A 14,715-nucleotide genomic window follows, 5' to 3' on the forward strand; every position below is an offset into this window, starting at 1 on the left:
ACAGTTCCTGAGTTCGAGCTCCACATTGGATTCTATGCTGACAGCTCAGAGCCTGGAGCCTGCTTCCGATTGTGTCTTCCTCTCTCTCTGCCCCTTCCCCACTCATGCTCTGTCTGTCTCTCTCTCTCTCAAAAATAAACACTAAAAATTTTTTTTGAATTTCCCTTTCTACCCCAAGCCACAGTTCACTGCTCATCTTTCTGTCTCTATAGATTTGCCTTTTCTGAACATTTCATATAAATGGAATAATACAATATGTGATCTTTGTGTCTGGCCTCTTTCACTTTATCAATTTCTTTCTATGGTACCTGCCAAATTGGTATGAGATCATTTATAAGCTCCCAATCCCAGTCTTTACAACTTCTTTAGTTTTAGAGTTTTGTTTTTCACTGCTCCTTCCCCTTTTATTATAGCTTTGTCAGTTGTTCTTTATCTTCCTTCATAGATTCTTCTAGAATTTCAGTCTTCCACATGCATGTCAGGTTCCAGTCAGGAGACAGAAATCACAGAGTAATTTGAATAGGGAAGGTTTAGAATAAAGAATTATTAACTATCGTGGTGGACTGAAGTAATGGGAGCCTGGCTCGTAAGGAGTGAAAACAACTCTAAAGTATACAGGGATAGCAGATATAGGTAGCAGTCAGTATGCCTAGGACTGAGGTGGAGCCCTGGGGAAGGAACAAGTATAGAAGAGGACCATATCTGCAAGGCTGAGATCCAGACCTCCTGGCTCACTAGAAATGGAGAAATTCACTGAGGCTGCAGAGCTGCCCTAAGAGAGTGCCTAGGGATGCTGTCTATGAGAGGTGCCATGCCAATGGCACCAGGAAACCATTCTGTGGGGTGCTGGCGGAGGCTGCCCCTAGGGAAGTGCTGTGCCTCAGAACTCAAGAGATGCTGGGGGAAGTGCGCCATGGGACGTGCCAGGCCTGTGGCTCCTGCTTTGCCAAGAGGTACTGGGGAAGCAGTTTATGAGAAGTACCACTAGTGGCATTCTGCTTTAAGGCCACCTTCATGAAGGCCTGCCTCCCTAAGGGAAAAGTCACATGTACTACCGGAGTCTGCCTAGAGGAGTACCACCAGACTCAGCAAGAGAAACTCCTGCCTCCTCCAGTGTCCCTCCAGTGCCCTCTACTGACAAAACTTAACATGGTGCCAGCTGGCAGAGGGCTGCTGTTTGAGTCCAGCTCCATTATCATAGAGCCGACAAAAAGAAGGGCAGATTTGGAGCTGAAAGGCAATAGATTTTTAACTGGCACAATGTATAGAGAAAGAAGTTCATGAACTGTATTTTCCAACAAGTTTTTAAGTTCTGTCCAAATCAAGGTAACCAGTGCTTCTCCCCACACTGCCTTTTAAATACATTTTTTTTTTAAAGCAGAATAATTGTGAGTTTCCATTTTAAAAAGTTTCCTCTCCAGTCAGCTATTACAGATAATTCATTGGAGTTGGATATCCAAATGTGTTGGGTGTCACCTTATCTGCTGGAAGAAAAGCAGGAAGGAAACCAGTGTCAAACTGGCCAGTGAATTCTGAAGTCGACTCTCTTCCTGTGCCTTACTTCATTTAAAAATTTGCAGATTTTGCTAGGGTACCAAGGTTTTAACCCTTTCTTTCCTGATCATCCCAATACCAGTGTCTGGACGTGGAAAAATTCTTCTTATAGCATGTCATTTTTTAATTGTTTTTATAATTCTGATTTTATTTTTTCAGTCAGTAGCAATAGCTTTATCTAAAGCATCAGAAACCTTTGAAATCAGTTCTCTTAGAAAAAAAATACTTGTCAAATAATTAATTGAAAGTTTCATAATTATGTTAACTTCCATCCAATTGAATGGCCTTCTCTGTTCACTCATTAATATTCTGTCTTATAGCCTGGTCTACTTTTATCCAGATCCTTGAGTAGTGTTTCCACCACACTAACTTAATTATATGTTTGAACTGACCAGAGAGTCCACAGAATGCAGCAGAGGCCCAGGACCCACGGGGCCTTCATGGTACTTGGCCAGTGTCAGGTGTCTCATTTGAGATCAGGTACTGCCTCCCCCTCTCCATTCTCAGCGGAAGATCGTCACAGCCAAACCTGTGTGGTCTTCCCCACTCTTGGAAGTATTGATGATTAGGAAGTCATCGTACCTCTGGTAAAAAAGAAGAAACATGGTAAAGTATGATGTGACTGTACTTTCCAAAGAGCAGAGAATGATTGTTTTTCTCTTGAAGAAAACATGACTTTGCTCTGTGAGGTTGAAGAGCTGCTAAATAGCTTTTTGAAGACAGTGGTTTCCTTAGCAACCATGAATTATCACCACTTCTCTCTGATGCTCAGTGTTTTCTCTAATGGCCTAACCCTACAGTAACAACATTGGTTAGCTCTTTATTCAAGGATATCTGTCTACGATTTTCTCTCATTTTTCCTTTTCTGTCACAAAGCAAAAATTTGCTTTTTGCTTTTAGCCAATTAATCATTTATTTAGAAAATATTTTCTGAAAACTTATTATGTAGAAAACACTCCAGAGTTATAAGGACAAGAATATGTACAAATCCAAGGCAGTGTAAGTGTTATTCAAATGAATGCTACAACCTAAATGGTCTGTGAAGGTCTACTATCGCCTAGAATTTTTTTCTTCACTGGTATTCTTTAGAATGGAATAGACAACTAGCACTATATTGAGATCTGGATTTTGGTGGTACAAATTCACACAGAAAATATATACACAAACTTCTTTGTTAATAAAAATAGGATTTGTTATTTACTTGTCAAAAATTTTGTTGTTGTCTTAAATTTTTCTGTGCTTAACATGTGAAAATTCACTGACAGATTCCAATTCTGTTCTCTCACTTGCGTATATAGCTTTGAAAACATTGATTTGTTAGGAATATTACCTGAGTATACAGGGCTTATATACAGTACCCTGTATTATATATTTTTAGGGCCAAAACAGAAGAGTTAGACATGCTCTCATTTCCTTATAAGGAGATTTCATGATCTAGTGGCATGTACAAAAATATATACACAAAGGAAATGTGAAGAACAATTGAGCTACTCATGGCCAGTTGCAGAGTGATGTCATGTAAGCTTTAGTGCTCTGTTGAGGGGCTCACATGCAGTAGATTGATCATTGTGTAGCTTTCTTTCTTTCTTTTTTTTTTTTTTTTTGTTTATTTATTTTTGAGAGGGGGTGGGGAAAAAGAGACAAAACATGAGCAGGGGAGGGGCAGAAAGAGAGAGACACAGAATCCGAAGCAGGCTCCAGGCTCTGAGCTGTCAGCACAGAACCCGACGTGGAGCTTGAACTCAGGAACTGTGAGATCATGACCTGAGCTGAAGTTGGATGCTTAACCGACTGAGCCACCCAGGCACTCCAATCATTGTGTAGCTTTAATCAGGAAAAGAATGTCTTTTCACTGGGCATCAAAGGAAATGAAGGATGAGACTTACCAGAACAGTCTCGTTTTCATAACTTGAATACACTCTATCTTCCCTCCTCGAACATGACTGCTATACTTCACATTTTCCCCATCAAACATATTTGAGAAGATGAGGTCTCTGGAGGTTCAGGCATATCATTTTTAGAAATCCTCTTCAAAATCCTTTATGAGAAATAGGCTTTGGAAAGTCTGCCGTATTTTCCTGCAATTATGCCTGAAAGTTCAGTAGAAAACATCATGTTGAATATCTCCATGAAAATGTGTTGGTTACCAGGCATCTTCAGGGAGCTGCCAAGTCATAGAGAACTTCTCTTCTTTCCTGTGCCGCCAGACAAAAAGGAAATCTTTCCATGAAGCTTTTATAAGGATGCAGAAGACTTTGCATTCAGGAGTGATAGCAGTAGTGGTCAGATGTTAGGAGCAAAGTTCCAGTTCCACATAACATTTAATGAGTTACTTTTGTGATCCAATTTCTGTGTTAGGTACTGATTTTGATATAAAAAAGAGCTATACAGAGCTCTTACCTCAGAGTTTATCATTTAAGAGGGCTTGAGAATGAGAGAATGAAGGAGAGATTGGAGTATTCTTTGTGTGTTTGTGTTGATAGAGGGTATGTCCCTGTGTGCCTTAGGATGCTACCTTTTCTCATTCACTGTTTTGCACCAAATCTGAGTCTGTGTTCCACCTGGATTTGGAGCCATTTCGACCATTTCCATACTATGCATAATGTCACTTATTCAGTCTGGTTGTAACTTAAACAGAGCCAAACTATAAATCATGTGTAGAGCTTCACCTGGACTCTGCTCCTTACCCTGCATAGAATGTAGCTTGTAGCTGCTACCCTGAGCACTTAGCTGGCAAAAGCTTGGAATGGTTACCCATTGTTACTATCCCTTATTTCCTCCCTTTCCATTTCCCACTCCCCTTATCTGTTTTCCCCTTAGATGCTGACATCAGAAGGAACACTGCCTCAAACAGCAAATCCTTCACTTCCTCCCAGTCTTTGTAAGTACTTTTTTTTTTCTTTTAAATAAAACCTTGGGTATGTGGAGAAACAAACCCAGTTCTTGGGATATGGAGGGGAAAGGCCATAGAGGAAGCATGCAAATTCACAAAGAGACAAAACAAAGTGATGGGCCTGCCTGATGGTGGTGGTGAGCCCCCGGCAGCAGAGCAGAAGATCATTGGTTCAAACAGGGTGGGCGCTAGTGGAGGCAAAGCTCACAGTCTGGATTATTCCTTCTCTGCTGACTTTGATTATACCAGAGGCCCCCAGAAGATCAGATCCGAAAAGAGAGAGCAGTGATCCTGATTGCTGATTATGAAATCAAACTGAACTGGTTTCACATTGTAGATCCAACTAGGGGAAATAGTCCCCCGTTCGGGAGCAACAAACAGTGTTTTATCTTTCACAAGGCAGTTTTACTCAATTTATTTTGTAAACCCATGTTATAACCCCTGTTTTGCAGTTAAAGAAATGGGAGTTTGGAGAAAGGAAGTGATAGAGAATCCCTAACTAGCATTGCCATGTAATGCTATTTTTAAAAAATTTTTTTATTATTTATTTTTGAGAGAGAGAGAGAGACAGAGTGCAAGTGGAGGAGGGCCAGAGAGAGAGGGAGACACAGAATCCAAAGCAGCCTCCAGGCTCTGAGCTGTCAGCATGGAGCCCAACATGGGGCTCGAACTCACAAACCACGAGATCATGACCTGAGCTGAAAGGTGGACACTTAACCGACTGAGCCACAGAGGCACCCCCCCTTTTAAAATTTTTTTTTTATTATTTAGCCATGTAATGCTATTAAGTGGGGTTTGAGCCTAAGTCGTAAGACCATAAGGTCAATATATTTTCCTCCACACATGTATCTGAAGATGATGAGAAAAGAAGCCAGGCAGACTGGGGGTACTGTGAGTGTTCTCAGCTCAGAAGTCACAGGGTATAGTATCAGTTCCTGGAGGGCGGGCTCCCATCTTCCTGTCTTTTCTCTGCTCAGCCTTCCCTGCATCTCCTTTCCAGCTCCCACTGCTTCCTACACTCCACATCTGCAGAGGCGGTGGCCATGGGACTCCTGAAGCAGTTTGAAGGCATGCAGCTGCCAGCTGCCTCAGAGCTAGAATGGCTGGTTCCAGAGCATGATGCTCCTCAGAAGGTAGATTTCTTCAGCTTTTTTCCTCTACCCACTGTCCAGCCCCACGAATCCATGAGCGTCTCTGATGCTTTTCTCCTCTGTCACATGTCCCCAGTCTAGAATGAGCCTTAGTGTTTCCTTCCTCACTCATAGAAGCCACTCGTTACAAATGTGCTGAGTGAATAAATGAATGAATGAAGAAGATATGCTTGCCTGGGTTTTCCCTAGCAGTTGTCAGAACAGGAGATAATGGCTCCTTCATTGTCCTTATTCCACATGACTGCTTACTAGACCCAGAGGTGGAACTACTGTATTGTGACCACCTTTGAGACACTGTGAAAAAGTACATTGTTCATAGTCTTCTTTGCTCTATAGTTGAGTAAGGCATGAAGCATCTTGGCATAGCAAGGGTCCTGAAATGGCTTCAGGGACAGCATCAGCAACGGGTGCCATGCCCCTGGAATGCTTTTTCTGTTCTTTTTACTTCTTGGAACACAAGGTCCTCACTTGTAGTAGCCTGGTGCCTCAATGATTTATTCTGAGGGCCAAGGTTGCTTGAAGCCTTTACCTGAGATGATCCTGACACCTCTTTGATTAATGTGTTTCTGTCATGACCAAAGAGTCAAGCATGTTCTCCCAGACTGTCCCTGTTGGACCAACCTGTGCTTCTCTCCTGCAGCTCCTGCCCATCCCTGACTCACTGCCCATCTCACCAGATGACGGGCAGCATGCGGACATCTACAAGCTGCGCATCCGTGTTCGTGGCAACCTGGAGTGGGCTCCACCCCGGCCTCAGATCATTTTTAATGTTCATTCAGCCCCGACGTGAGTAGGCAGTGTCTGTGTCCTTTGGAAAATGGATATATCTTTGGGTTGTCAGGGCAGTCTCCTCACCTCTTGTCTCTGCCTCCAGCTGTAGTTCCCACACAATTCTGTTCACTTAAAGGCAGGGAGTGAAGATTATGCATCTTGTCGCAAGTCTTACTCCTGATCCTCCTGTTGCTTCCCAGAGATAACCGGGAATGAGGTCTTTTATCACTGGCCTTCCCGACCTGTTGCCTTCCTCCCAACAGTCTTGTGAGCTTACTGGTGTTTCTTTCTTTCTTTTTAAAAATTTTTAAGTGTATTTATTTTTGAGAGGCAGAGAGAGAGAGAGAGCAAGCAAGCAGGGGAGGGACAGGGAGAGAGGTAGAGAAAGGGAATCCCAACCAGGCTCCGCACGGTTAGCACAGGGCCTGGTGCAGGGCTCGAACTCACAAACCATGAGATCATGACCTGAGCCGAAACCAAGAGTCGGATGCTTAACCAACTGAGCCGCCTAGGCGATCCCTGTTTTTTTTTTCTCGTAAGATGGATGATTGCCTTTCTTTCCTCTTGTTCTCTCCTCTGTCCTGTTTCTCATCTCTTATATTTGTACATGAAGTGTGGTTCATTTGTTAGGGACTGTCCCTGCCTTGACCTAAATTCTAACCTAGTAATCCTCGGTTTGAATTGGTTCTCCCAGTGGGTTCTTTTTATCCAACTCTAAAAAGCAGTAGGTGAATTCCCCACTCTTGCCATACGTAGCAAGAGCCCTGTGTTTGCCTCCTTATCCTTTATACCCCAGAGGCCTCCTGTGGCCAGTATTTGCCAAAGTCCTCTCCTTCCCTTCTCCTCAGGAGGAAGATCGCTGTGGCCAAGCAGAATTACCGCTGTGCAGGGTGTGGCATTCGGACTGACCCCGGTGAGCATCTTCTCTGACCCCCAGTCTGCCTCCAGTGACTGTGCCCTCTCATACCCTTGGGGCTGGTCAGAGAGGCTGTGAGAGGAGGCAACAGAGCAGAACTGGGAAAGGGAAAGAAGGGGCCCAGACCTGGAAGGTAGGGCTGTGCAGGATCACTGGCAATCAGAGGGAAATGATTTCTGGGGGCACGTTACCGACATCGTGTATCAAAGAAAACTGGGTACTCTGGGCCAGGTTCTTGGAATCTGGATCTTACCAACTCTGCCAGAATTTGTTTCCTCAGTGGCCTTCAGAGAGGGACACAGAAACCCCTCTGTGGGTTTCTGCTAGCTTTGGGAGCACAGAAATGGATGGAGACCAGTGGCCATCCCTTTCTGCTCTTTGAAAAGGAGCAAGAGAGCTGCCTCACCAGCTTATAGATGGGAAAGCCACATCTGACCTTTGACTTTCTGGTTTTTCCAGATTATATCAAGCGGCTGCGGTACTGTGAGTACTTGGGCAAGTACTTCTGTCAGTGCTGCCATGAAAATGCTCAGATGGTCATCCCCAGCCGGGTTCTGCGCAAGTGGGACTTCAGCAAGTACTATGTCAGCAATTTCTCCAAGGACCTGCTCATTAAGATCTGGAACGATCCTCTCTTCAATGTGCAGGACATCAACAGTGCCCTCTATAGGAAGGTCAAGCTGCTCAATCAAGTCCGGGTAAGATCCTTGAAAGGCCATATCACAGATTACCCTCCTCATCCCTCATCCCCTCCCTCTGTTCATGCAGCCTTTGCTAGGATCACGACATTTCTGTCACTGTGTCAGAGCTGTAACCGTCTCATTACTCACACTTTCTGTACATGCTTTCTCAGACTCTTGTCATTTCTCACCTGTCTAGTTAGAGCCTCAAACCTACTAATGGCAGGTCTGAAGCCATAGATGGCACTCAGTGACAAAAGCAGGAGTTCTCCCTGCACTGAAAATATACTGAAAGGAGAATAGGGTATCAGGTGGGAAATTCAAATTCTGGATTTCTCAGTGGCTTCCAGTTGTATACGTGATTTGGGAGCACAACCCAGCAGAGGTGCCCTCCCTGACTGGAGGTCATTTTGAAGCAAGTTATTGAGTTACAGATGTAGAGAATAGTTTGGCTCTGGCTGCTGCATGCAAAGCTTCCAGACCTCCAGGGTTTAAAGGTACTGGTCATTCTAATAATTGTTTCTTTCGTCTTCATACCTGCTCTTACCCCCCACTCACCACCACAATGTCTTTCTCTTCAGCTGCTGCGGATCCAGCTGTATCACATGAAGAACATGTTTAAGACTTGCCGACTGGCCAAAGAGTAAGTCTCCTGTGGAGGCCAGAGGCCTCTTGCTGGGTTAATGTCTCTGAAACAGACACACCCCAGCAGTTGTCCCTTGTTGTGTGAAGAAGGAAAGTAGAGAGATTTGTAGAGAATTCCAGAAATGGTCAGCAGAAAGCCTGCAGCAGTTAACTGTGTCTGTATCCTCTCTGGAAGGGAACTCTCTGGTTGTTCTGTCAGGCCAGACCTGCCAGTCTTTGCAAGCTGGCATGAATCACTGTGCAGGAAGGTATAAAAGTCACTTCTCACTCACATCTAGTAGTGTGGAGGGTCCGGAGTGGTCTGGAACTCCTAGGCTGGCCGAACACTGCCCACCCTCATCGACTCTGTCTGGGCCCTTCTTTTCCCTATCCTGCTTCTGGATAGTACAGATCCTTCTACCTTGATGTGCCACACACAATGTTCATTTTCTTCTTCTTCTTTTTTTTAAGTTTATTTATTTATTTTGAGAGCAAGAGAGACGTGAGGGTGGGGGGCAAAGAGAGAGAGGAAGAGAGAGAGAATCCTAAGCAGGCTCCACAGTCAGCATAGAGCCCAGCGTGGGGCTCAAACTCACGAACTGTGAGATCATGACCTAAGCCAAAACCAAGAGTCGGATGCTTAATCGATTGAGCCACCCAGGTGCCCCCAAAATGTTCGTTTTCGGCTCCTACCTACTTCCCCTCATTTTCTGTAGGCTTCTGGATTCCTTTGACACAGTTCCAGGCCACCTGACCGAGGATCTCCACCTATACTCGCTGAATGACTTGACTGCAACCAGGAAGGGAGAGCTGGGGCCCCGGCTTGCTGAGCTCACCAGGGCAGGGGCTGCCCACGTAGAGCGATGCATGGTAAGATAGTCTCACTTTATCATGTGACTGGACTCTTGCTTAGGGATACAGGGAGTGGGATGGACCCAAGTTCTTACCATGCAGTTTCAGGAAGTTGAAATGGGCTGTCAACACTGGGAGAAAAACTGGGTAGGATTGCTGTTCCTGGGATTGGTGAACAGCTAATTCATCCAGATCTAAAGAACCTGAAATCAGAAGAAGATGTGGTGCTGGCACTGCCCCTGGGTAAGGGCAGGACTAAGCAGGCCTTCAGTGTAGAATTGTCCTGATGTGGGAGGAGAGAACCCTGAATTAGAATCTGGAGAGGGACTGGGTCTCCCTCCACTTTATCATTCTAAAATTACTGTGACCAAAGGAAGTACTTTGCCCTCTCTGCAGTAAGCCTCAATTTTCTTGTCTCTAACATGAAGATAATAATTAATAGCCCCTGCCCTTTCCTCTCAGTAGTTTTGAGAATTGACGAAATAATTTACATGAAAGCATTTTGTAAACTTCATTCTATAGATGCAAGTTATTATTGTCCTTGATATACTCAACATGCCAGAAATTCAGAAGTTCCATTTTTAGAATTTCCCATCTTAGAATATGCCCAGTGTGTGTTCCTGTGACAGTCCCAGAATTAGAGCTCAAAATAGGGCATATGTAGAGATCCTGTATAGTGGGGGGAATTGGAAAGGTTTTGCTATAACCTGATTCAAGGCTGGGTGTTATTTTGGAGAAATGCCCTTGCCATCACATTTTATGTTAATTGGCTGTGGTTCCTATTTCAAAATAGAGTCATCACCCAGCCTGGAATTCTGACTTTAGGAAGCCCCTTGTGGCATCATCCCTTCTTTCTTTACAACTCTGCATTGTGAACCACTCTCGTGGTTGCAGTTTCTCAAACTCATGCTCCCTTGTCTCCATCTTAAAGGTTTGTCTAACACTGCCCGGTCCTGGCCCCAGTTTGGCTGTCATGTCCAGCCGGTCTCTTCCCAGAAGGCGGGAGAACCCCTTAGGGTCCACTCAAGTCTTCTTTATATTTTGCCCCGTCCCTCACTTGGGTTCATCCTCTTGTGCCAGTTCCTGGTTTGCTGCCCCTGATTTTGCTGCTTGTCCCTCTCCCCCCACCCCAGCTCTGCCAAGCCAAGGGCTTCATCTGTGAGTTCTGTCAGAATGAGGATGACATCATCTTCCCTTTTGAGCTCCATAAGTGCCGGACCTGTGAAGGTAAGTACTGGTGCGGGTGTGGAGTGGGCAAACCAGACTGAACACGAAGCTCATTTATTTCCCTCAGCCGTCCCTATTAGGAAGAGTTCAGTTTGTCTCAGAAACTCCCTGTTTTCACCACAGGTGCACCTAGCAGTGGTGGCAAGAAGGGGCTGTGGCAGTGATTTACTTCTGGCTTGAGATAATACAAATAGTTTTCTCTTTTTTTTTTTTCACCTTCCCTGAATAGAGTGTAAAGCGTGTTACCATAAGGCTTGTTTCAAGTCTGGAAGCTGTCCCCGCTGTGAGCGGCTGCAGGCCCGGCGGGAATTGCTGGCCAAACAGAGCCTGGAGTCTTACATGTCAGACTACGAGGAGGAACCCACCGAAGCCTTGGCCCTAGAGGCCACCGTCCTGGAGACCACCTGAAGAAAGCACATTAAGCCCTCTTCTAGCCGCTAGGGTCACACATAATGCAGAACTGAGCCACCCTTTTAAGGACTTTCCCCACTTGGTTTTTTTTTTTTTTCTTTGATTATTATCATCATTTTTTTTATGACTTATCTAACGTCCATGTGTAATCAACCTTTGTTAGGTTGGTGAGGTCCAGTCTGTTGTGACAATGTGTAGGTACTGGGTATTTCCATCAGAACTGACACACAGGTCCTTAATGTGAAGCTTCTAGTGCCTCTGTCAGGGGAGTGGACAATGAGACCCAGTGCTTCTGACATCCATGGCCTTCTCCACTTGGACCAGATCCGGTTTCAGCTGCGTTTCAAGTATCATTTCCAGTTGTATTTTGTTTTAGTTCTGGAGCTTCTGAGTCAGGCCTTTCTCAACCAACTCACTTCTCCTTTGCTGCTGAAATAGGAGGACGGAGTTTTCTCTCTCAGTCCTGAAATAGAGTCAGACTGCACCCTGAGGAGAAGCATTAGAGGATGGGAGTACATCGTGGGCATTCTGTCCAGCTTATTTAGGTATTTTTTAGGCCATAAAAGCAGCATTATTACCTGTAATCCTCAGAGACCTCAAGGAGTCCACCATGTGACCTACTTGTTTGAAGTATTCTAGGCAAAGATGATGTCACAAGCTGACTTTCTTTACCCTGGTGGGCTTGAAGCAAAGAAACAGAACTGATACTTAGGCCAGACCCCTTCACAGCCTTACACCCAGCATAAGTGAGGCCACAGCTCTGTTGCTTAAGGAGCATTTATTCAGTCAGAGGAGCTGTTGGCCTCCTCTTAAGGTCTCTTTTTTTCAACCTAGCTCTGGTGTATGTATGATCTTTCAAGCTTAGGCAAGTCCCTGATGCCATCCTAAGTTGAGGACAAAAACTCTATCCACCATCTTATTTGTGGGTCTCTTGCCACTGTGCCCATTGTTAGGTGGTCATTTTGGTTCTGAGTAAAAGTATGGCCCAACTCCATTCTCATCCCCTTCCTGCAACAGAGTTGGGACCCTCCCTGGTGGATGAACTCTTACCTTTGTTTCTTTTGTTAAAGTTGGGGTAAGGGTGGGGAAGCTTTCTGCTATTAGTGGGGTTAGGGAACTTGGCAATTTGTGGACATGAATGTGAGTGTGAATGTTCCTGTGTTCTTGGGCTAACAAGAGCCTTTATGCCTATTATGCACTGAGCCATTTAGCCTGGTGATATCCATATGTTCAATCATTCTTTCCATATTACTAATTTCAACACACACATACCCTTTCTTAAGATGTGTGTTTCTAGGGGACCGTGATATATTTGTGGTGTTCTTTAAGTTGCTATAGCTCCTGACCTCTGTGTATAACACTGGTCAGGGTTACTGTTCTGAAGGCTGGCGGCTCTGTGAACAAAAGCCCACAGCGTTTTGTTTTGGTTTTGTTTTGGTTTTTGTTTCATTCTGGGACTGACTTCTTGTATACCTGTCTTTTCCATAGTTGGTTGCTAATAGAAAAAACTTGGTGTAGATGCTACCCCAAGAAGCCGAACAGAAAGTAGCACATGGTTGGTGGAAGCCAATGAGTGCCTGAGCTGGAGGCACCCAGGAGTCTCACAGGAAGTAGAAGGGGCAGGAAGGAAGTGGCCAGAGCTGAGGCTCCACCAGGGCAACAGGGAGCAGGGAGGAAATGATGCATGGCATTGATCTCTCTGCCTCGGACTTGGGATCGGGCTGGAAGACCCTGAGCTTGTTTCCCTTAGTTCATTGGGAAGACTCTGAGAGCCAAGACTTCCAGCCCAGCCCAGTTTTAAAGGGCTAACTAGGAGCCTTGTCCAACCTAGGAGCTTTGGGAATTGCCCCACAAAACTCAAGGCTTACTAAAGGTTAGGCCTCAGATTCAGACTCAGGGGTTTGTAAAAAATGGTGAACTCTGCTTCTAGTTGTGGTACAAATTACACATCCAGCTCCTTGCTCCAAGTCACTACACTGGAAGAGAGATGCACTCTCATTATTGTTCCGCCTATTTCATATTAGCATAGGACCAAAAGATGGAAAACGACAGTTTCCAAAGTTGAGCTCAGCAGTCTTACATGCTCCTGGTTTTTCACTTATTTTTCTCCACCTTTCACATTCCATCTCTTTAGATTGCGTATCTGTTTTAGTGACCCTGACACTCTGCTGTCATCACTGTCCAAATACCCATTTATTTATTTATTTGAGAGGAAAGAGTATGGGATATTTTGAAAGCACTTTGCAACTAATACCAGTATCTGAAATCCCCTGCTGTTGTGGGGAAAAGCTTTGAATGCACTGAAGAGAGTTCTTTCTGAATGAAATGGGAGGGAAAAAGTGTTCTTTTTTATAAATAAAGGGAAAAAAGTTAAAAGTTTGCTTGCAAGGTAGAGACAAGATTCAAGACATTGCAGAAGAGTGGAAGGCAAATATTTTCCACTTAAATGAGGCTGTTATTGACTTTCTCTGCCAAGGCTTTAGAGTTTTTGTTAAATTAACATAAAAGGAGCAAGAGTCTATATAGAGATGTTCTGTTCATGTGCAACTTGTGTTCTGAACTGGATTTCTATTCACTGTAATACATACACAGCCTAACAGTTCATTGTCGTCTTTAATAAACTAAGGAAATAAAATTCCTGCCTTTTATTTGTCCACCTTGACTATCAGGAAATGGTTTTGAGTGTTTACTATAAAGCAGGCATGTCTAAAAATTCAGGAGGTTTCTGAGTCAGGAAAAGTGGGTCAGAATGCATCATCACTGACTTGTTGTGTGACCTTGAGCAGATCACTTTGTTTCTCTGGATTTTTTTTTATTCCTTCATGTATAAAAGACGTGGGCACAGTCATTACCAGTGCATGAGGTGTGCCCCTTACCCATTCCCTTGATGTAAGTATCTTTTATTTTAAAGTGATGTAAATCTTTCTCTCTACAGCATCTGAATTGTGTCAGGTGCTGCCAGTGCAGAGCCTGATATGGGGCTCAAACTCACAAACCATGAGATCATGACCTGAGCTGAAACCAGGAGTCTAACCAACTGAACAACCTAGGTGCCCCTACCCTGCAACTTTCTGAACATTTCTGCTTTAATATCTCTTGGTCATCTCCAACTGATATGTCTAAAACTAACTTAAGTATATTTCCCCAAACCTAAACATTAGTCACTCCAGTTTGAAAATTTGGTTTTGACTCCTTCCTCTGTGAGTCAGGTGGCATGTTCAGCTAGTAAAGCATATTTCCTTCCCACCACCTGTCATCAAATTCTGTTGAATTTTCTTTTTAAAGTAAATCTATTTTGTTCCTTTGCTGTCACTTGCACACAAATTCGGTTTCTTATCTTAATCTCAGCCATCTCTAGCCATGCCAATCTCTTCCTATTTAATCACCCATTAAATATTTGGGTACCTACTGTATGCTAGTTTCTGTGCTAAGTTCTGTGGCTACTGGAGGGAGCAAAATGGAGACAGTCGTGACTCTAGGGCACTTAGAGTCTTAAGGGGGAGACAGACATTGCCTTAAGTCACCAAAATGAATATGTAATTACAAGCTGCAATAGGAGCTATGAAGGAAAAGAGTATATACTATTGAATTGAAAAAAAAGGGGGGGGGTGTGTGGACCTAATTTAGGTTGGAGAC

At 44.2% G+C, this 14,715-nt stretch overlaps 1 protein-coding gene across 10 annotated transcripts in view; it reads left to right on the forward strand.

Moving 5' to 3' along the window:
• Window positions 1-13,741, forward strand: part of RUBCN (rubicon autophagy regulator) — a 69,770-nt gene extending 56,029 nt beyond the window's left edge. For all 10 annotated transcript variants that reach the window (XM_053903466.1, XM_019448685.2, XM_053903465.1 and 7 more), the window contains 9 exons: window positions 4,375-4,435; window positions 5,448-5,580; window positions 6,239-6,384; window positions 7,218-7,282; window positions 7,745-7,983; window positions 8,547-8,608; window positions 9,306-9,459; window positions 10,575-10,668; window positions 10,898-13,741. In XM_053903466.1, coding sequence (XP_053759441.1) covers window positions 4,375-4,435; window positions 5,448-5,580; window positions 6,239-6,384; window positions 7,218-7,282; window positions 7,745-7,983; window positions 8,547-8,608; window positions 9,306-9,459; window positions 10,575-10,668; window positions 10,898-11,076 — 1,133 coding nt within the window. In that variant the 3' untranslated portion in view covers window positions 11,077-13,741. The remainder of the gene's footprint in view (window positions 1-4,374; window positions 4,436-5,447; window positions 5,581-6,238; window positions 6,385-7,217; window positions 7,283-7,744; window positions 7,984-8,546; window positions 8,609-9,305; window positions 9,460-10,574; window positions 10,669-10,897) is intronic.
• The last annotated feature ends 974 nt before the right edge of the window (window positions 13,742-14,715 follow it).

This window comes from Panthera pardus, unplaced genomic scaffold (genome assembly GCF_024362965.1).
Source record: "Panthera pardus isolate Hobbes unplaced genomic scaffold, ASM2436296v1 HiC_scaffold_16, whole genome shotgun sequence".
Taxonomy (NCBI): Eukaryota; Metazoa; Chordata; class Mammalia; order Carnivora; family Felidae; genus Panthera; species Panthera pardus.